At 43.7% G+C, this 23388-nt stretch overlaps 2 protein-coding genes across 8 annotated transcripts in view; one reads left to right on the forward strand and one right to left on the reverse strand.

Annotated features, from left to right (window-relative positions):
* The window catches only part of LOC147032900 (spermatogenesis-associated serine-rich protein 2-like), a 93567-nt gene extending 89870 nt beyond the window's left edge, over positions 1–3697 (forward strand). For all 3 annotated transcript variants that reach the window (XM_085870908.1, XM_085870909.1, XM_085870907.1), the window contains exons 11-12: positions 1504–1697; positions 1843–3697. In XM_085870908.1, the coding sequence (XP_085727034.1) occupies positions 1504–1697; positions 1843–2106 (458 nt within the window). In that variant the 3' untranslated portion in view covers positions 2107–3697. The remainder of the gene's footprint in view (positions 1–1503; positions 1698–1842) is intronic.
* The window catches only part of MCRS1 (microspherule protein 1), a 126983-nt gene continuing 106549 nt past the window's right edge, over positions 2955–23388 (reverse strand). For 2 of the 5 annotated variants that reach the window (XM_085870904.1, XM_085870906.1), the window contains 8 exons: positions 19101–19239; positions 16115–16190; positions 16011–16039; positions 8851–8943; positions 8439–8521; positions 8232–8319; positions 4463–4590; positions 2955–3164 (listed from right to left, as the gene is read on the reverse strand). In XM_085870904.1, coding sequence (XP_085727030.1) covers positions 3084–3164; positions 4463–4590; positions 8232–8319; positions 8439–8521; positions 8851–8943; positions 16011–16039; positions 16115–16190; positions 19101–19239 — 717 coding nt within the window. In that variant the 3' untranslated portion in view covers positions 2955–3083. Of the gene's footprint in view, positions 4058–4462; positions 4591–8231; positions 8320–8438; positions 8522–8850; positions 8944–16010; positions 16191–19100; positions 19240–23388 lie in introns of all 5 variants that reach the window. The other 3 variants (XM_085870905.1, XM_085870901.1, XM_085870903.1) reach the window with 2 other exon arrangements.

The following is a 23388-nucleotide window of genomic DNA, read 5'->3' on the forward strand; positions in this document are numbered from 1 at the left end:
CCCGATTGAAGCTTGCTGCACATGCCGTGAACACGATAGCAAGAAAGATGCGCTGTGTAGAGAACCAGTTTGCCGCTCATGGGAGCATCGCCTGTGACTTCGTGAGTCCTGGCAGCTGGGTTAAATCTAACAGTTGTGTTGCACATTGACATTCCAAACACGAACTTTAACCGGTCGGCAGGCCACAAACCAAGTTACCAGCAGTGGCAGCCGTGAAACACCAGTCTCTTCTGTGGACTCGTCCTGTAAGTGCCGCATGTTGACTTTTTTAAACCAGAAATACAGAAACCAAGTAGGGTACGCCAGTCGCTGCATCAGGAGCAAACTCGGTGGCCAATGGCTGAGTAAAAGAGAACGTGAAGCAGCTGAGATGTGCTGGGCATCCAAACAACCTTCGTGAAGATCGAGTGGGGGTAGGTTGGAAAGCACTTGGGAGATAGTTATTGTGGGATTCATTTGCTTTTTACAGAGTGGAAGACCCAATCATCAGCACCCTGGCCCCATTCCAAATTCCTGCCATAAGGTGTAATGGCACAACATCAGTGGTACAGTCACTCTTCAGCAACGATACAATCATTGACCAAATTTGTATCGAATACACATTTGTTTCAGACGTCGTCTTTGGCATTTTTTTGTTGCTAACTTTCGTGCCTCCCCAGCCCAAGGCTGGAAGCATTCGATTTGTTTAACCAGCTGTCTGTGGGTGTGTAAGCTCTTATATTTTTGTTACCACGATAACATGGACCACTGAAGCAATTTCAACTAAACTTCACAGAAGTCTACACTGGATACAAAAAGGTGAACCAATTCAGTGGGTTCAACAGGTCAAAGGTCATGTGCCCTTTAAATATAATTTTGTGGACCATAAGTCGAGTTAGAAGAATCTGATGTCTTTCTACTTTCCTCGTTTCTCTTTTGCGTGACCTTTAAGACCAAACGTATAAGCGGGTTGACATGTAATGCAGGCAGACGTATATCCAGACGCATTGATATTAAATTATATTTTCTAGTTTGCAAATGAATCGTTTTTTTGACTTGGTAATAGTTATTTATGACAAATGTGTTGCAGTTTCACTTGCGATACACTGATCCCTGGTTTTCATTTTGAAGAATGTGGAATAAACAACACAATTTAACATTCTCCACTTGGTCGTTGAATCCCTGCCATGACCACGTGCAGTCTTTACAAGTGTTTCACAATTGTGGCGCACTTCCCTTACCTCCTCTCTCCATCATCCTCCCTTTGCCTTTTCTCAAATCACCCACACAAGTATGTATGTAATAAATATGACCCCATCTCATTTCTATACCTTCCAGCATGTCACACACATTCTGCCCAATAGTGGGTGAGTATTCTGTGCATTTGGAATGAAGCGGTGTTAAAAGTAGGATGGAGAAGTTTGAACAGAACATTAATACTACAGCGTTGACATGCTGGGTCGGAGTGTTGCTTGTGCACAACTTTCTATGAATTTCCTCTCAAAGTACAATTTTTTTTTCCAGTCTCAAGCCCAAGGCTGGTTTACCCTTCCAAATCACGGTGCAGCTCCGTGTCTTCGGCTTCACTACCCCCATCGACTCCCACTGTGCCCCATGTTTGTTTGGCTGGTGAACTGGCTCAGTCGGTCGAGGAATCTGCTGCAAACATGGCTGCGGGCCTTTTGTCCACTTCCAAAACTCAGCCTTCATCAATACAGGTAAAATTATCAATGAAGCTCTGTCACTTGGATAAATGTTACTCAAACCAGTGAGCTGTTCATGTTCAATGCACTAAGTTTTCACACATTGAAATAAACAACAAAAATAATTCACTCAGTTGCCATGATGAATTTTGTGCTGCAGGAGGAACAGCTAGGGACCAATGGGAAGCTGCAAAGCTTCCACACAGACAATCACAAAGGCTTGTACGAGATAAGAAACGACAGAAGCGGCCGTGGAAGTAACGGGCAGTTTGGCAATACGAACAGACATATGCCAAATGCAAAGCAAGACTGCGATCAACGAGCAGGGGAGCAAGAGACCGCTTTGTGCAACACAGACATTTCCACTGCCCACGCTGCACTTCCCCGACGGGCACCACGTCGCAAGCAGCCTCTGCCCCTCTGACCCCTCCGACCCCTCCATCCGCAGATCCGTCCCCGAGAACGCGAGCAGGATGCCGGTTTGGGATTAAAGTCTATGGATGATTAAACCCAAATTTGTTTTTGCTAATTTGATGGTCGTTTATGGGAGCCCACAATTGTGGCTCTAACTTTTGTCATCATGACAGTTTTGTTATTCAAACGACACCTCTTTCAATATCAACATGTGACGCGTTGAATGTAGCTTTGCGATGGATTCAAATTGCCTCAACTCCTCCCTTTCTTTTCGTGTACCCAGTTTGTGAACAACGCACTACCAAATGAACAAACGATAAGGAAATCGAGTGCCTTTTGATTTGCAATGCAGCAGTAAAACTAACCCCCCCCCCACCCCAAAAATCAAACTGTTTGTACAAGTTGGCTTTTTACCTTTGAACACTACATATGGCAGCCATGCTGTAGTTTTGAATCGATTGGGATCAATTAAATCCAAAGGAAATGAGAGGTGGGCGCTTTGGTGTGGACGGTTACTGAAGACGACCCTTTTTTTAATTCTGCACAGTACCAAAATCGAATCTTCACTTCCTCTTTTAACAGCTACGGCTTTGATGCCTATGATGAAAGTATTCAATGCTGAATCTTTGCACGAATGTTCAGTTTGAAAATATCTTGCCGTTGCTGGACCATATCAATTTGTTCTTGGTATGTTCAGCATTTTCTGAAATATTTATTCTACCGGAACAAAGGAAAGCCCGTGATAAGAATTCAGCCTTCAGAACCACAAACATCACTCTCATGTGATGTGTCTGGTTTCAGACCACGCATGTTCTCCTCCAAACCTTGGCAGATTAAATAAATAAACAATGCAAGAGATTTCTTTTTTAATTTTTAATATAAAAAAACCACTTGTTGGCACCAAACACAGAAATATGCTAACACCGAATCATGTACGATAGATGACGAGACGAACCAGGCCTCGCACCATGGCAGACAGACGTATCACTACTGGGCCATGCGTGTTGTCTCGCGGAAGAATGCAATCACTTCTTGGTTGATGAGGAAGATGAAGCGTAGACTGCTGATCTAGAGCGTAACAACAAAACACTAACATCACTTGGCCTGTTTTAATCAGGTGTGCCAGAAGCAAAGGTTGGGTGAACCAGTGGTACGACAGTCAAATCGAGTCCCTAATAAGCATCTGGCAAATGGCTTTCCCATCCAAACACGTTTTACTCGCAGTCCAATAAAAACTTCATCATCATTCATTTGAAAGTGTGTTCGCATTCCATACATCAGCTTTATCCTCACACTCGCAAGCCATTTCCCACCCTTTGCAGTCATGCCTTTTTGTCTTTTAAAGGAAAGAAAAATACTTTTACTATCAAAATCCCCTCCCACCCCACAAATATTATCCTCCAACTTTGACCTTCCCATGCAAAGCTTTGAAACACCCAAATTAAAAGCCTCCACCTGACGTCCAAGCATTCAGTGACAAGCCATGAGAGAAAGAAACCATTAAGAACTCGATTCTGGCCACACTCAATTTTTTCCTCTATCCCAAACAGCTCGTTCATAAAATTACAATTTATAGCAATCATTAAATATTTTGCAATTGACTCATGGTTGTGCTCTTTATCACTTTTGATTTAAATTAAATATATATATATATATATATATATATATATATATATATATATATATATATATATATATATATATATATAAATAAAACGAAAGGAGCATACTGACCGGAGATGTAAGACGACACTAACATGTACACAAATCATGCCGACATCACCTCCAGGCTGGGATGGTGTCCGTGTGGCACTCAGGTCTTTGAAGACCGAGATTTACGCCTTTATGGTCACGAATAAATGAAAGCAAGGCCGCCGATCCAGATTTCGTCCTCGTCATTTCATGTCTTGCGTCAGTATTCTCCTTTCGTTAAAGCCATTGTTCCCGACTGCAAACCTCAACTGGTGATTAGGGCAGAGACAATGTGTTTGTGTGGCAGACGACACTTGTTGCTAACTGGTCAGGCAGCAAGTGCTGTGATGGGACTCAATGCGTGTCCATGTTTGTCTGCCTCGTCAAGTTAAGGGGGTTTGGTGTGTGTGTGTGTGTGTGTGTGTGTGTGTGTGTGTGTGTGTGTGTGTGTGTGTGTGTGTGTGTGTGTGTGTGTGTGTGTGTGTGTGTGTGTGTGTGTGATTTCAGTGAAAAAAAAAAAGACATTTACTAAAATAACACTCCAAAAAGGTACTTGAATAGCACTCCGAACAAAGCTAACACAACCAGAAACCAAAGATATTATTGTAATCTCAAAACCAATGCACAACCAGTTGCTTGTCCAAGACATTGGGAAGACAGAAACATCTACATACCTCCACAACGGAGTTGTTGTTGAGCTTCCATTTTGAACCGGTGAGCACGGGCTTTCCATCGATGTAAATTGGTCTTCGGCCTTCGTTTGAAATGATAAACTCTCCACTGCCCCTCAGTTTTATGACACCTTCAAAAGAAAAAAAAAAGGAGATGAGTTTCGACTGAAGACTGAAGGCAGTTCCTTTAGCAGTGGTTTATTAATTCATGCTCATCTGCTCTATTATTATGTCAGATTTTTGCACTAAAGTGATGGGGGTGGTGGAGCGGGGATGAAAATGACCTTCACTCAAGCTGGCGAGAGATGGAGGGAGTATGTCAGTATGAATCTTGGGTGGTACACATACCACTGATTGTGTGGCAGACAACTTGGGTTCCTGATCACAATTAGAGTATTAACCCAGAAATAACTGATTTCACATGAATAGTGGCCCAAATCAGCTCCAAGTCACTCATGCTATGCTCTCCAAGCGATTTATCAGAAGCCGTCAAAGCAAAACGTGTGCCTCAAGGTTCTGCATATCCGATGCTCTCAAGTCAAGTTGAACTGAGTCGAGAGAGTTGTCCATGTCACAGACAAAAACACAACTCGAAGGCCAATCGGTAGAGTGCATACCTTAGCCAGGCTGATTCGTTTACATTTTGTATCACAACGATAAGCCAGATCTGGATTCGGACATGAACAAAAATTTAATTGGCCTGTTCTCGTCACCGAACCAACTCATCCAACAAGTTTCGTCCGAATCCGTCCATAACTTTTTCATATATCCTGCTCACAGACAGACAAACATGGGTGAGTACGTACCCCTGCCACTGAAGGTGGTCAAAGGTTAACAAAAACTCATGGAAGAGCAGAACAAAGGGCAAAGGCTAAGCAGATAAAGCAGGATGAAGGGGAAGCGGTTCGACAAGAACACACTAATGCACTATGGTATGAGGAAAGGAACTGAATATGAAAGGGGGACGGAATCAAAGAGGACGTAGAAATAGGAAAGACAAACATGTGACAGAAGTCAGACTTGAAGAACCTGGAGGGGAGAGCACGAGGCAACAAATGCATGAAAGATGGGAAGTTCCACAGGTTAGAGAAGAGTACGACGGAAGAACAGATGAGTGTGGGAATCTTAGACTTCGGGATGGTAACGAGGTAAAGGATGATGCTTCCATATCAACAGAAAGATGTTTCTGGAATGTGCTAGAATAGCATATAAAGGAAAAAAAAAATTCAAATTAAACTAGAACTGCCACTTTATAACTGCTGGCAGTGATGACCGGGTACCCAGTCCGTCCGCCTTTGATACATGGGACTTTCTGCAGATGACAGTCGCAAAGTTTCGCTTTGATCGGGTAGGTGGTTCCAGAGAAAACATTATTTAAGAGTGATACAAACACAGGCTTGCTTCGATATGAAGTTGGACTGAAGAGCGATGAACCGGGCAGCACAAAGCGTTCAATTTCGTTATTACTGGCTACCAGATTTAAATATTTAAATAATTCTGGCTGCCAAACTTTGTGACTGATCAGGTTGAAATTTTAAACTTTTGTTTCACATGTCGCCTAAATTATAAATCTGAAGTTTCGCATATACAGATGCAGCGGTTCCAGAGTAAACATTAATTAATATTTATCCTTCAATCCAAGATGGCGGCCAAACCATGTGACTTATGACGTTATAATTTTACCACGTGTGCATACACGATGGTAGATGATAATTGCGAATTTTTGCTTCGACAGGTTAGGCAGTTCCAGAGAAAACATTATTTAATATTATTCTTAAATCCAACATGGCTGCCAATCCCTGGGCCCGATCCCGTTGAAATTTCAAATGTTCATTCCACATGACTGTTCCATCACATTGCTGATGATTCACACTTATTGATACAGTAGTTCCAGAGTAAACATTAATTAATATTTTTCCTTCAATCCACTATGGCAGCCAAACCTTGTGTCGTACCTCAAAAGGGGGTGAGAACTTTTTATTCGTCATGGAGAGGCGGTCATAGTGGTGGAGTTTCGCCTGGATCTGTTTAGCCGTTTCAGAGAAAAAGACGTTTAAAGGTATTATTTTTCGATCCAAGATGGCTGACGAACCATGTGACCTCTGACATCATAAATTTATATTCTGCTTTCAACTGGTTATTGGAACAAGTGTGTAAAGTTACGTGTTAATCGGTGAAGGTGCGTTTTTCTATCCAAGATGGCTGCCAAACCATGTGACGTCTGACGTCATAATTTCTACCACGTGTGCATACACGATAGTAGATGATAATTGCAAATTTTCGATTCGTTAGGTTAAGCGGTTCCAGAGAAAACATTATTTAATATTTTTCTTAAATCCAACATGGCAGCCAAACCATGTGACTTATCAATTCAAAATTAACAAACTTATATCGCCTACCTGTCCCGAATATAGTTCTGAAATCTCCCCTTCATTGGACCAGCGCTTCTGGAGAAGAAGTTTGAAGGTTTTTTTCAAGATGGCCACCAAACCATGTGACCGATCAAGAAGAAATTAACAAACTTGAGAAAGGACCTCATGCGGAATATATGTGTGAAGTTTCGTCTTAATCTGTCTTGCCCTTCTGGAGAAGAAGATTTTTAAAATTTATTCATTATCAATCCAAGATGGCTGCCGAACCTTGTGACCGATGAAATCAGAAATTTAAATTCTGCTTTCCATCGTCCACCCAAACAAATTTGTGAAGTTTCGTGTAAATCGGATAAGGTCTATTTTTATATCCAAGATGGCCACCAAACCGTGTGACTTCTGAGGTAAAAATTTTTTACCATGTATGCAGACTTGAGGGAGGAAGGCACTTGCAAATTTTCGCTTCGATGGCTTAAGGAATTCCAGAGAAAACATTATTTAATATTTTTCTTAAATCCAACATGGCGGCCAAAGCATGTGACCTATCAATTCGAAATTAACAAACTTATATCGCATATATCTCCCGAATACAGTTGTGAAATCTCCCCTTCATTGGACCAGCGCTTCTGGAGAAGATGTTTGAAGGTTTTAGGGTTTTTTCAAGATGGCCGCCAAACCATGTGACCAATCAAGAAGAAATTAACAAACTTGAAAGAGGACCTATAGGGGAATGTATCTGTAAAGTTTCGCCTCAATCTGTCCAGCCCTTCTGGAGAAGATTAAAAAAACACTAAAAAACAAGATGGCGGCCGAATTAAGTCATCCATGACGTCAAGAAAAACATTTTCGTCGGTGGCTTTAGGCGTAGATGATGCTCAAAATTTTTCAGATTTTTCCAATACGGCGTTCTACTTGACGAATTTTCACCGGTATATCGCTTCACCTATGATGTCACGAAAAATCACACGGATTCCCCAGAGGGAGCTTAGTAAAATGTATCAAGCGAAAATTTTTTCCATTGCACGGTTTCTGAGATACAGAGGTCCAAAGTTTATCGTTTTTTTTTCAAGATGGCGCCCACACCACGTGACCAATGACGTCATAATCATAACGCGAGTGTGCTATCAAAAAAGATACATACTGTGGTGAAAATTTCCTGTCGATCGGACTTAGTCTCCCAGAGAAAATGATTTTTAAAGCGAAAAAGGGTGCAAAATGCCGGCAGAAAAAGAAAAATAATAAATAAACAGAAGAATAACAATTGGGTATCCAGTTAATAAACTAGATACCCTAATAACTGGTAGTGTCTTGTGCAGGTGCAATTAAAGTGGGTAAAACGCAATCTAGTAAATTATAGCAAAAAATACCAAGGAGGTATGCGATGACAAATCTCAATTTCTCACCTTGCTTCCGTGAAATCTTCCAAGCTGGACCCTCAAGGGACAGATCCACATCAATCTGGCTGTGCTTTGTCGCTCGACCAAGTGTAATCTGTTGAGGGTGGGGAAAAGCAGGAATTTTTTAAATTATTTTTTACATTGAGTGATACTAAAGTTGGGTCATGGTGGGCTTTACGTGCAGAGAACCAGAGGAAAGTGATCAAGACTGACCTCACGTGAGCGCATTAGGTAACGCACAAGTCGTCCACGCAGCACAGCCAGCGTCTGGCTATCAAACTCTGGTGTACTTGAGCCTGTGGACCCCACATGTGCAGACACCATGCAAGTGCAACTTCTTTACTCGTGTGCTTTGGAGTGCCAGAGGTGCACATCCATAAAAGTCCAAAAACGCAAGCAAGCGAAAAAGCTCGTCGGCAACACTCCATCCACAAGAATTTAATTTATTAGTCAGGACGGAAGACGTCTAGTCACCCTGAAAACTTGTTCGATTCTCAAAGCATGCAATCCTTAAAAAAATAAAAAAATAAATGCATTGATGCAAACAAGGGGATGATTTGATTTCAAAATTAATAGCCGATAATATTGAGGGACAGTTCAGCGCAAGAATCATGATAGCAATTACCTGTCACACTCTCCACCATGGCTTGCCACCGAGGAAGTTCTTGTTCGAGTTGCCGGATCTCCCGCTTTTGTCGCCTGTCCGCTGCTGCTAGCTCTTCAGTGCAATGTTGAGAAAGTAGAATGCAAGGAAATCAAAAACGAAGAATATAAAAGTCAAGTTTTAAAAGGAAATGTAAAAGAGAATGATGTTGGGATGAAGCGGGAAAAAAATAAATTCGGAGACTGTACAGGACTTGTGAGTGGGGAAGAAAAACAATATGTTGAACAGAAAACGAGACATTATGTAAATGGTCTCTTAGGATGAATATTGTACATTCTGGGCAGGGAGTGGAGTATCTCTCAATGATGCCAAGTGCTGCGAGACAGAGATAGGTCTGGCCATCCTTTGTTCAATGCAAAGTGGATAGAAGCTTAGAATTCTATTCTAAGCCTCACCTGGACTCTGTATCCTTTTCTCCTGACAAGGTGGAGAGCTTGCTTTCAAACCTCGAGTCAGATTCTGCAACCGGTCCAGACGGCATCAGCCCACGTGTCCTCAAAGCCTGCTCTTCTGCTCTTGCTCACCCTCTCTCTGTTCTATTCACCCTCTCATTTTCCCAAGGTCATCTGCCATCTGCTTGGAAATCTGCTAACATCACTGCCCTGCATAAAAAAGGTGCAAAAACAGATCCCTGTAACTATAGACCAATCAGCCTTCTCCCAATCATCAGCAAGGTTATGGAATCCATCATCGCTTCAGACATGAAATCCTTCCTCTTCTCCAATGGCTTGATTTCCAATCATCAATTTGGTTTCAGACCAGGTCACTCTACCCTAGATATGCTGCTACTGCTCTCCCATCAATGGATGGAGGTCCTCAATGCCAGACAGGAAATCCGAGCCGTATCCCTGGACATATCACGTGCTTTTGACACAGTCTGGCACCCTGCCCTACTCACCAAACTCTCTTCCCATGGTATTCAAGGCCATCTCCACTCATGGCTCGCAGACTTCCTCTCCTGTCGCAGTCAACGTGTGGCCCTAAATGGAGTTCTTTCATCCCCTCTTCCTGTGCAGGCTGGAGTTCCTCAAGGTAGCGTTCTGGGCCCTGTTCTTTTTCTGGTTTTCATCAATGATCTCTCGGACTCTCTGGAAAATCCTCTATTTCTCTTTGCCGATGACTCCACCCTCTGCCGTACCATCTGTCATCCCTCAGACCGGCAAGCAGCAGCTTCTTCGCTCACTGCAGATCTGGATAAAATCACAAACTGGTCCAACACGTGGAACATGTCTTTCAATCCACACAAATCTCACACTCTCACTATGTCTCTTCGAAAGGACCGTTTACAAACCCCCCATCCACTTTCTCAACAATCCTCTGGAAGAAGTCTTTTCTTTCAAGCTTCTGGGTCTCACTATCTGCCATGACCTTTCCTGGGAAAGTCACATTTCCAACCTTGCCTCAAAAGCCAGTCGCCGACTGGGAATCCTCCGTCGTGCAAAGTCCTTCCTCGGCCCTCTTGAGCTCCTGACTACTTACAAAGCTTTTGTCCGTAGCCTGATGGAGTACTGCTCTCCCCTCTGGGCTGGTGCTCCTGCCTCCCACCTTTCTCGGCTTCACGCTGTCGAAACCAGGGCTTTTAAGATCATTGGCATCTCCCGCAATGAAGCTGAGTCTTTGGGCCTCTCACTCAATCACCGCAGGTTGGTCGGTGGTCTTTCTGTCTTCTACCGACTCCTCTCCAGCCTTGCCCTACCAGCTCTCTCTGCGATTTGTCCCAACCGCATTTCCACAGGGCGCTCAAGGGCCGCCAACAACCCCCTTCTGGTAAAACTACCAAAATCACGAATCACTGCTCATGTTCACTCTTTCATTCCTCTTTCTTTCCGCCTTTGGAATAAACTTCCTCACTCTATTCTTTCCCATTCTTCCCTCCAGGCTTTCAAAACAGCTGTTCACCACCACCTCTTATCTTCCCCCATCCAAATCCTCGATCTTTTCTGTCCCGATAATCCACCCAAGCCCACTTCCTTCAATTCCCCTGCTTTCCTTCCTGAAAGTCCCTGTAATGTCCATCTTCTCTTCGCCATGTTCCCCATCCCATCCCCATCCCTCTCCCTTCCACAGTTCACCTAATGTGTCTGTTCCCCACTGTTTTGTCCCTTCCACTCCCGCCCCTCTTGTCTCATGCCTCCTTGCTGTGAGTTGTGTGTTAGCTCTCATACGAGCCTCGACCAAGGTATACAAAAAAAAAAAAAAAAAAAAAAAAAAAAAATTCACTTCACTGTGTCGAAACACAGATCACAAACCACTGTAGCTCGACCCCCAAGAAGGCACTCTACTTCCTCTACTACTTGCAGAACCCAGCAACGGAATTAATGAATTCTTCTTCTTCTTCTTCTTCTTCTTATTCTTTCAGTGGCCACAATTACACCCAGTCCTCGCTTAACGTCGTGGTTACGTTCTTGTAAAGCACGTAAACGGAAACAACTTTCCCCATAAGAAACAGATAAAATACACCAGTTACATTCCACAGCCTCCCTTTGCCTCATAAAATACATGACATACAAATAAATTCAATGGAATTTTTTATAGAAAATATATATTATACATCCAAAAGATAAATAAACTAAATTAATGTTTAATTAATAAAGATAATACAATTATTTTGTATTGTACTCACTGATGGACAGAGGTGGAGCGAGTGGGTGGTGGGAGGGTGGAAAGTCACTGAGACCAGGAGGGGGGCTCCCCTTCCCACTCTAACACTTGATGGGCGCTTGGGAGCCATTTCGAATGGTTACAGGACAGTATTTATAGCAAAAACACTCAAGTACGCACGTACCCTGTGGAAGCTTAACAAGGACTGGGGAGAAAACGCGAGGGGCCGCTGTGATGCTCCGCAAGAGAGCGCAGCACACCAAGATGAGAGAGGGTGGCGCGACACACAAAGTAGTCCATATTGGGCAACAGCATTATAACGAATCAGTCGGGTCGTAAAACAACGTTGTCGGAATCATGGGTATGTAAAGAGTAGCAACGTTATAATGAAACGACGACTCGGACAACATTAAGCGAGGACGGGGTGTGTTCCCACACCATTGTGGGGTTGGCTGGGGGAAGCTTGGCTCATGTCTTTCACGAATAGGCTGGCCAGGCCTGACGTTCGACTAAGGTTAGGGCGGGAATTTGAAATTTGTTCAGGGTGCCGCCGGTGATAACTCGCCCACTCTTCGCGAAGGACATCATGGGATATTTAACGTCTATGAACTAATGCCAGCAGACGAGACGCCCAGTTTAACGTCCAATTTAACACAATTACAAAATCATCTAGAAAGCATCCCAAAATGCAAAAGCGTCTACTTTGTACTCGAGCTAAACTTGACGAAAAGAACAGTGAAATAAATGGTAAATTTCATTACTTGGTGCTCTCCGTATTGTCATAATAAAAGGTTTGTTGAAAATTTGATGACAAAAGATGAAATGGTTAAAAATATATATATTTTTTTAAACAAACACGCACGCACACAGCCACAGGAAAAAAACCCCCAAAAACCATTCCAATCAATGCCGGTCTGTGTTTATAAGAAATTACAATTCAACCCATGGCATGTCCTCCTTCCCCCACCACCACTGGAAACTTATTTGGAACTAACGGACAAACAAGTAAGGCCTACATTTGTTGAGAAAGCTTTGCCAAAACCTTGTCATTGTACACCAGAGGGGATGTACAGGTAGTGGAACAAAAAATGGAAACACCGATGTAAAGTTACTTATAGGGCATTGGGCCATCACATGCGGCCAGTACGGCCTGTATGCGCCGTGGCATAGAGTCGACCAGCGTCTGGAATTCTGCAGGAGGGATGTGGCACCATTCTTCCACGAGAGAAAAAAAAAATCAACACACCTATCTGATGAAGGTGGAAAACGCTGTCTTGGGTGCCGTTCTCCCATAAATGCTCGATCGGGTTCACATCTGGTGGCTGAGAAAGTCGTGAAACATGGATAACATCAGCGTCATGCTCATCAAACCATTGGGTGACCACGTGCTCTGTGGATGGGGGGGGGGGGTCTCCTCTTGCAGCCAGGATAGCCATGATTATAGGCAACCAGGCCTGTGCGTCATTTTTATATATGACCCTAAGCATGCTGGGATGTTATTTGCTGAATTAACACATGGGTCACACCTGTGTGGAAGCCGTTCCTGTGTGTCCCTCATTTACCCAGGTGCTTCCTTTTTTTGGCCACTACCTGTACATCAATTGGACAAAGTCAAGTGTTCCATCAGCAAAAATCATGGGAGCCAAAGAGCACACACACAACACAACAAAGGGCATGGCAATGGAATGACTCCAGAGTACACAGTCCGAACAAAACGACAAGGAGTGGATGAGACCAGAGGCATGGGAAGTGGACTGTAATGCTCAAGGGTTTCGTTTAATTGTTTTTCAGGAACAGATGTTTTCCCCCAATATTTAGACAAAATGCAGGGTGGACGAAACATTTGGAAGCAGAATGCAATCATGAAAAGGTGGAAAAGATGATTTTGCTCAAAATCACTTCATGTTTCAAGGATAGCTGAACAACAGATTCCAAGCATTAAACGTGGAAATATGATGACTGAATTTGACAAAACGGTAATTTTAACTCCACAAAAGTATGCCATTACTCATAGATGCGTTTTATGCCAGAGACACGGTGAATCACAGCACTGCCAGAAAGCCGGCTGGGCTGGAGTATCTGGAAAAGCAGTCATCCTTCCTGGGGGGGATAGTGATTCTGGCCTCGCCTTTCGCTTATCTCAGCAAATTGGTATAATCATCAATAACAAGGTTGTTACAACAAGAAACAGCATTCAGATTCGACTGCTGCCCTTGAACAACTCACTTTGTGGAAACTTCATTGCTTGGAGTGTCGTTTTCACCAAGCGCCATGTTTGAAGAGGCCTGTTCTTGTTTGTTGAAGGCTCATCCAATGGAGAATGTATGGATTTTTGTTAATACTTTGTACAAAGTCAAAGTTTTTTTTTTTTCTTTAGCACCTTTTCTGGAAAAAAATAAAATAAACCCCATCACATAGTAATGAATGCAATTAAAAAGTAAATAAATAAAACCTTAAATGTTAAAACACCTACTCATGGTCTGTTCACTCTGATTTGATTACCATTCCAAAGGAGTTGCAGTAGCTGTGTCCAACAAGCTGACTCCCATGGTAGTCGAGGTGACACCAGTCAACGAGCGTATTATGAGACTGAGGATCCGTCACTCTCTGGTCGTCATTTCCCTGGTCTCTCTGTGTACACTCTGAGGTGAGTTATCTCACTGAGGAGACCTATGCCACACTTGAGTTGGCGGTTGATCAGTGCCACAGGCTGTCTGTACCTGCTTGTAGTGAGAATGTTGAGGTCACAGAGAGATTCACTTAACTTGGCAGCGACATTCATGTCTCCGCATATTGTGAGCCAGAGGTCAATCGATGTCTGGGGAGTCATGGATTTACTGGACCATGGGGTGTGGCACTGCCGGTACCTGCGCAGGAGGACGAAAGTCCGAGTCTTTTAGTCCTTGGTGTTTCCAGTCTTGCTTTACGGATGCGAGACTTAGAGTCTGACCAGGGATCTGAGACGGAGACTTAATTCCTATGGGACCAGGTCTCTTCGGAGAATCCTTGGCTATCGCTGGTCAGACTTTGTGTCCAATGAGCGGTTGCTGAGAGAGACTCAAATGAGATTTGTTACCTGCATAGTCCGTGAGCATCAGCTGTGGCTGTATGGACATGTAGCTCGTTTTCCTGATGCTGATCCTGCTCAACGGATTCTCAGCGAGGGAGTCTCGTGAGTGGAGGAGGCCAATGGGCTGACCACGTGGTTGCAGCAGGTTGATAGATATATCGAGGAGATGGGGATGAGCCGGGAATCTGCCTGGGGAATGGCTAGACGGAGGTCCTTAGAGTACCGGCGGAAAGTGGACGTGATGACACGCTGCTCCAGCGCATGCTCCCATACACGACTCGACTGTGGGATATTTAATGGATCCACAGCTTAACGTTTATCCAAGGGATGTTGTAACACAACAAATCACACAGTTTAATCACCTGGCGAAGAATAAAACCCAAACCAAACAGGTCACAGGCAAGAAGGAATGGTGAAATACAATGCCCGTTATGTACAAGCATTTTGAGCAAAGTATTAGGTACAGTGACACGTCATTAAAAATCAAAATACAATTGAGAATTACAACCCTGCACCAAGACTTTAACAGGGTATACTAATGTCTTCACTCTCGGGAAATGCAAATCAAAGCGGATTTCTTAAATCGGACAACTAAACTTACAATGTTAAAAAAGGAATTGTCCGATGCGATAACCGTTTGAAAGTCAAGATGGCAGTGAACAAAATCATGCTGAAAAATAGGTCTCACAAGTACTTTTGATGGGAATAAAACAAGTCAAGGTGCACTTCGGGAGACTACACCCATCAATTTCCTCTAACGCACGGCCACCATAACCGATGTCACGAACGAGAGAAAGAATATTCTTTGTACCGCCTTCCCCTTTTGAACCATCCACAGCAATAAAGAGGGAACGGTTTCGAGATCATACAGCCAATGACTATTAATCAGAATCATAACATTTGGACAACAAAACATTTTGTATGCTGGAGAAGGTTGGTTCGTTCATAAATATTCCTTAAAATGAATCTATACGCATTGAATTATTCATCAGCGTATGGTCTGATGGTAGGATAGCCGAGCTCACCTTAATTTGAATCTCAGCCCAGCAGTAAACTGTTGCACTGGTGTTTCCTAGGCAGGGCAATGTGGGTGGTTGTGCGTAGTCCACCGCAGGACGATAACCCAGGAGACCCGTCTGCCAGTACTCATCACTGGTGGACTAACCATCATGTAGTGCCTTTCGTGCAGTGTTGGCAAGTTATTGCAGGTACCCGAAACAATTTCCAAATTCCTGCTTGAGCAGATTTCAGTTGAGCAGCAGGCTTGCCCGGTCAGCTCGTAAGAAACTTGGGCTAAAAATACATTCCCATGCCCTTCTCACAAAAAGGTGGGATTAAATGAAGAAGACTGTTTATAAGAGAACCACCTTGTTCTGCACATTATCTTTGAATCAGATTCCAAATGAGAGCAAAACAAAATGTGACATCTTAATTGAAAGAAGTTACTCACCATTTTCCAACACTTCATCACTGGTGTCCCTAAGGAAAACAAAGCATTTCAGAGCAAGTTCACCAAACAAAACCGACCTAAGACCACAAAGTAGTACACCACACCTGAGTTCGTCGTCATTCATAAGGTCTTCAGCATCTGAGAAATTCATGACTTGGTCTCCTTTTGGTAACTGCTGAACTGTTTGGGGTGAAAGGAAGGTTTAATGCAAGAAAAAAAAAATAATGAATAATATCAATGGAGGGAGATAAGTCTTCATTCAAAACAACGACAAATATGGCTCATGAGGTGCACTTACCAAACACACGGCATCATTAATGGACATGTATTGATTGTATTCCTCCAATCTTGTCACCTCAAAATACTGATGACCCATCAACACGTCAATAAATTTTGAAAATTGAAGAAAAAAAAAATTTCCTCTCTTTTTATTCTGTAGTACAGGATATAACTTTTAATCAAAATTTATCTTGAAAGACTATTTGTATGTATAATACACCAATGCAGTCTGTCTGTCCCACCCTGAAACAAGGGAATACTCCTCAGAGAGAAAAATATATAAAGTAAAAGTGGCTTCAAATGAATCCAAAACTCAGGGAAAATAACTTTTTTCAATTGGACAAAAAAATTTGAACCCAGGCGGTGTATAGGCAACGGACTGCTGCTTCGATGGCTTCCCCATTTTTTTTTTTCTTTGCTGTGAAGAGATATATAACCGACAATTGTTGAGCTCTATCATCCAGCACAATAATAAAAGGATTCCTTTTTTTTTTTCTTTTCTTCATGGTATTTTTTTAATATTTTTTTAACCAGGGTATTCTGATAGTTCATCTTAATGAGTGAGCATCTATGGTACCAGTGATTTTGAGATATCAACTTTTATTTCAAGGCTATTTGAGGTTTATCTTCTATTTGATGAAAACATAATTTAATGCACATTTTGCTATTTTGCGTCAAGTTTAACATTTAATATCACAATTGTAGCAAAATTAGGAAACTTCTGTTTGAATAATTTAGTATGACCCCCCCAAACTCCACAAATAAAAGACCGATCAAGTAGTTTTTACAACACAATTAAAAGTTCAGGAGCATATGTTGAACAATCTAATGGAGGTGCAAAGGAAAAGACCAAACAGCATTTTGAAAGAGATGTCATTGTAGTTTTTACTGAACAACCAGAACACTTACATCAGTAAGGCCTAAGTCACATTTGCTCTACGGCGAGGATACGGTGGCCGTACGCCCTCTGAATTGATAGAAACGTGCGGCGGCCGCAGAGTTTCTGCGGTGGCCTCAGGGTGACTCTACGCCGTTTGGCTATATTTTACAGGCCGTAAGGTCGCCGTGGAATTATAACGCGGAGTTATAACTTTTTTTCATTTCTACGTTCGCCTGTAGCAATTCGACAAGCCGAAAAAAAAGAAATGGTAAAAAAAATTAACCCATTCGTTACCGTCCGTCTGGCCGCACATTCGTCTTAGGGCCCCCTGCGGTCACCGTGTGACATCAAATCAAAGACCGTACGGCACCCCCACGTTTTCGGTCTCCACAATTTATAAATACGCCGTGCGGCTACCCGAAAAATAAAAACATATGTGACTGCTACATTGTGTGACCGTGGAAATACTGCGGCTGCCGTATAATTGCTAATGGCCGTAGATTTTGGAGACCCCACGGCCGCCGTGGCAAATGTGACCTCAGCCTAACCAATACACATCGGTGAAAGTAAAAATGAAAAACAAAAACATTTTGGAAGAAATAAAAAGTGCCTTCCAAGCACAACAGCTGTGGACTGCAGTTCAACAATGGGCAATGAGGATCAGAGGCTACAAACTGAGAGTTATGAAGACAGAATGGTAGTCAATCAAGGGTCTTGTACTCAGAGAGTAGTTGATGCATGGAATTGTCTCCCGAGAAAGGTAGTGGCAGTAGAGAGGTTTAAAAAAAACATGGAATTATAAAGGTAGCCAGCAACACTGGAGACAGAGGCATACGTGAATATTGGTAGGACTGGACGGTTACTTTTAGGTACAGAGGGGTTTAGTGATTGTGACATTTGAGAAGGTCTCTCGTGAGAAGGTGAATGTGCTGTCATGTCAGTGTTTGTTTATTGAACATCCGACAACCCCCACCTACACCTCTGCAAAAATAAATAAATAAAAACCCTGGTAATGGAGGTAGCTGGTGAACAACTGATGAAAGTCCACTTTCGACTGGCCTGAACGAGATAAAAATTGGGAGTAAATTTAGATACCGTAAGCAGAATTGAAAGACTTAAACATGCCGATGAAGTGTGGTGATGATGTGTGAAGTCGTGAGAAAGAAGCAAGCGACTTAGAGACAAACAAACAGACACAGTCACATTATTTACATACATTCGGTGGAGACCCGTTCACATTCCTGGATGAGCGAATTTCTCGATTCTTGGAAGCCAAATCATTAATACTCATGCTTTCAGTCCCGTTTGAACCTCCGGCTCTCTGGAATGCCGGGTGATTGTCTTGGAAACATCACAAGGTTCTCCTCTTCTTTCAAGATGATTTTCATCAGATCGATGGCTAAGATTGGTGATGCATGGAATATTCCACTCAATATCGAGGTTTCCTACAGCCGATTTGGAGTTGGCTCAAATTGTGGAAATAATCCTGATGGAGATGTGCACTCTGACTCGCAGCTTCATTGACTACACCCTCTGGGACATGATGCTCCAAAATTGAGTTATGAGACTATTCCCCATGTAGTTGGACTGTCTATTGATGGTGTTCACACTTATGCAAATGGTATGCATGTTTGGGTAATTCAGACACTTTAGAAAAAAAAAGAGTATCAAATCAGTTTTGGGAGGATGGTGTACGTCATTCCAAGTTTGTGCATAATTCGCCATAACCTATAAGGTACTTACAGATTAAACAAAGATTTGTCGAGCAGTACAAGTCGTTCAGAAGAGAATAATATATAAATAAATTATTTAATGTGCAGCATCCTCTTCAAACTAAATCTCAAAAAATAAACAACAATAAAAATAAAAATAAACTTATCTGTAGCCTATTAAATCTAAAGACAAAGATCACATAGCAAAGCTCATCTCACCAGTCTGATCATCCAGCAAGTGATATTGCTTCATGAGCTGCCAGTGTGTTTGCAAGACCTTCACTGTGCGGTAGGCATGAAACGTTTGAGCTTCCTTTACTAGCAGGTCCTGAAAGACTTCCAAGGTTGGCTGACTCGACTTCATGGGAGGGGGGGAGAGGGGGAGAAGAAAGCACACACACAATCATCATAACCATGGCGGTACTTCAGAAATAAATTAGGACTATAGACTGAGGAGATGAGGTTGGAAGGTTTGGGCAGCAGTGGGTGGTTATTGGAAGGGAAAGGTACACTGAAGTTTTTATCCCCCCCCATTCAAATTCAAAAAACGAATAAAATATGAACAACAACAACAACAACAACAACAACAACAAATCCCATCCCATCACACAAACACTACATTTTCATGCAGTCATGAGCGAGAAAAACAAGCAATGCAAAGCTGGTTTTTTAATACAACAATATTTTCAATACAACAACACAACATAATGAACCGAGCTTCATCGAAATGGAACGAAAACGAGTACAAGGCAGAGTTTATAACCTACAAGTAGGCAGAATTTAGTCATCAAAATCATCTTCTTAAATGCGGTTTTCTTTTTTGGATTGCAAGTCCCCTCCCAGTAGGAAATACAATACGTAGAATTCTCAAGACAAAATGTGATGAAGCCCTTGGTGACTGCTTAACGGCTATGAACGTAATGCAAGCGACAATTAACAGGACAATTATACGATTATAGCTGTTAAGCAGCAAAATTCACATCTTGAATCGTCACTTTACGTACCATGCTGTAAGCACTTACCATCTGCTTCGGCTTGCACCACTTACATAGCAAACACCTCAAGGGGTGGTGTGAGGGGGTACCTTAAAGATTCAGTTAATATTTACAGGAAATACACCCAGAAGAGCGAGAAAGCATTGTAAAAGCAAGCTGTATAAACTTGACAATGAATAATTTCTCGAGGAGTACGGCAATGTGCTGAAGCCTTTCGGGCCACATTATTATTATTATAAATGAAAACCAGAAAGTAGAATCTGACAAGAATAGATATGCCTCCATCCACATTGGACTCACTGTTATGCTTGATGTGACAGAGAGAAAATAAGTAGAAGAAAGACATCAGACTTGGTATTCCAACGCTGGTGGTGTGGAAAAGGAGATTGACCATGTGCTCGTTAATGGTTGCTGGAGAATGGTCCACAACTGCAGGGTCCGCAGGAGTGCTCAATTCCTCAATACCGACCACAGGCTTGTTGGAGCAACTCTGAAGTTGCAGCTTAAATCCAGGAGAATGGTACCATCCCAGCCGAGGCTGGATGTTGGCAAGCTCAAGGATGAGAGGGTAGCTGAGGAGTTTGCGAACAGGCTGAGTGGAGATTTGGGGAATCCTGAAGAGTTGTGGAGTGCCTTCAAGACCACCATCCTTGATGTTGCCGGTGGATGTCTTGGAACTCGCCGAAGGGTGAAGCAGAATTTTGTCTCTCAAGGCACACTGGATACCATTGTCCAGTCGCAGGACCAGACTGAATGGCAGAGCTGAGCTGTTCAGAGAGCTGAAGTGACGCGAAGGGTGGACAAGGAGGCCTATGTGCAAGGAATCTGTGAGGGGTAGAGCATAACCTGTGGTCAAGTGATTCTGGTTTTGCTTACGGGGAATTCTCGCATTGCATTCCTCCAAGCCCGTCCCTCGATGTACTGCAGTTCGAGCGGAAGTTGGTGGACTCTTGACAGAGGAGTTCGAAGTGAAGGCCCGCTGGGCCGATTACTTTGAGCGGCTGTACCAGGCTGATCCACCAGCTGTCAAGTTGGAAGTCAGGGGAGTTACAACCCCAATTGCTGACCCTCCAATCAACTGTGATCCACCTTCGTTTTTGAAAACACAGGCTGTGGTGAACCGGTTGAAATGGGGTGAAGCTCCTGGGATCTGTGGCATCCATGCTGAACTTCTGAAGGCTGGTGGAAATGCTGCACTCGTGTTGTTGCATGCAGTTCTGTGCTCTGCCTGGAACACAGGCATCATTCTAACTTCCTGGAAGAGGGACCTTGTTGTCCCTCTCTGGAAAGGGAAGGGTGATTGCCAGAACTGCAGCAACTTCCAAGGGGTGACGCTGCTCTCAGTGCCAGGCAAGGTCTTAGCTCGGATAATTCTTGATAGGGTTTGCCACCATCTGCTTGAGCACCAGCATCCAGAGCAGTCTGGCTTTACACTAGAGGTCAACGATTGACCGTATCCTTGCTCTTCGCGTCCTCACCGAACATTGACAAAAGTTTCGGCAGGGGCTGCTTGCAGCTTATGTTGATCTCTGCAAAGCATTTGATTCAATGAATCGGGACGCCCTCTGGAGGATTCTGGGTCTTCGTGGAGTGCCACCAAGACTGATCAATATGATGTCTGAACTTTACTTTGGTACTGAGGGTGCTGTGACATGTGGTGATACCATCTCTGACTTATTTCCAGTTGTTAATGGAGTTTGTCAGGGGTTTGTACTGGCTCCCACACTTTTCAGCGCTTTTATGGACTGGATTCTGGGGAGGATGTCAGAGAGTTCAAGCTGTGGTGCATCGTTTGAGAATGTCAAGATCTTCAACCTTTATTTCGCAGATGATGCAGTCATCTTTGCGGAGACTTTAGATATCATTTTGGGGGCCATCGAGGTGCTGAATGAGGAGTCCGAGCTGCTGGGATTATGGATTTCCTGAGTCAAAACTAAGTTCCAGGCTTTCAATGACATCTTGGATGCTGTCATCTTGTCTGTACCTATTTGTGGCGAGGATGCTGAGGTCATGGAGAGATTCACTTACCCTGGCAGTGATATTCATGTCTCTGCTAGCTGTGGACCAGAGGTCAATAAACGTCTGGATTGGACCAGGGGAGTCATGCATTCACTGGATCATGGGGTATGGCACTCCCGGTACCTGTGCGGGAGGACGAAAGTCCGAGTCTTAAGGTTCTTGGTGCTTCCAGTCTTGCTCTATGGATGTGAGACTTGTACTCTGACCAGGGATCTGAGACAGCAACTAAATTCCTTTGTTACCAGATCTCTTCAGAAAATCCTTGGCTATCGCTGGTCAGACTTCGTGTCCAATGAGCAGTTACTGAGAGAGACTCAAATGTATTTGTGACCTGCATAGTGCGTGAGAGTCAGCTGTGGCTGTATGGACATGTGGCTCGTTTTCCTGATGCTGATCCTGCGCACCAGATTTTCTCAGCGAGGGAGTCTCGTGAGTGGAGGAGGCTAATGGGCCGACCACGTGCTTCGTGGTTGCAGCAGGTGGATCAGCATCTCTATGAGATGGGGATGGGCCTGGCATCTGCCTGGAGGATGGCCAGATGGAGGCCCCTGGAGTACCGGCAGAAAGTGGACGAAGCGACGCGCTGCTCCGGTGCATGCTCCCATACCTGACCTAACCTGGACGGATTATGACCTGTTTGGCCAGCGCACAACAAGGCACGGAGGGACCAAATCGCCCGTGGAGCCCTGAAGAGGGATAGAAGACTTTCTTTTATTTGGGCCACCCCACGGGGTGGAATCGCTTTAAGATGGCACCTTCCACAAGCAGCAGTCAGCCAATCACGGGACCCGCTGCAGCCGAAGGTGATCCCAGAGTCCAGTAGGGCTGTGTCCATGCATGGGCGCAAAGTTGGAGTGGGACTTCTTGGCTTTCTTCTTCTCCTCCTCCTCCTCGTCCTCTTGTCTTTACAAGGTGTGAGATCCAATGGCACCAAGCTTCTGCCCTCCCTTGACTATGATACTCCTCCACTTCCCTATGGCCTCAGCGAACTCTCTCCACTCTCCAACCACACCCACCATACTGATATCCCATACAATCCACCCATCTCAACTGCAGTCTACCTCTTTTCCTCCATTGCTTCCTCAGAATAGGCCTTTGTGAGAATAACATCACTGTGTCATCATTGAAACAGGGAGGATGGCTCACTGGAGGCATGGAAACGGTAAAACACAGCAAAAGCCATCCTCACAATCCCTCACCTCCACTGCATCACCACTGCCACACTTCTGATCCGCGATATGCACTTTGTAATGTAATATGCATGTCTGGATCTCACAGAATTGAAAACTGCTGGCCGGTACCCAGCAAATTTTTCATACGTGCTCCGAGTATGCCCAGGGTCAGGTCATGGGCATGAAATAAATCTAACCTCACCAGCCACCCTCATCTACAAAGGTGAGGAGACAATTAGCAATTTTCACCTGTACATGTGGAACGGTGCAAGTGGTTTAACAACTGACCCCTACGCGAGGGTGTATTGAGGGTGGGGAAAC

Source organism: Eptatretus burgeri, chromosome 2 (genome assembly GCF_056783735.1).
Source record: "Eptatretus burgeri isolate ZD-2024b chromosome 2, Ebu_testis_v1, whole genome shotgun sequence".
In the NCBI taxonomy this organism is placed as follows: Eukaryota; Metazoa; Chordata; class Myxini; order Myxiniformes; family Myxinidae; genus Eptatretus; species Eptatretus burgeri.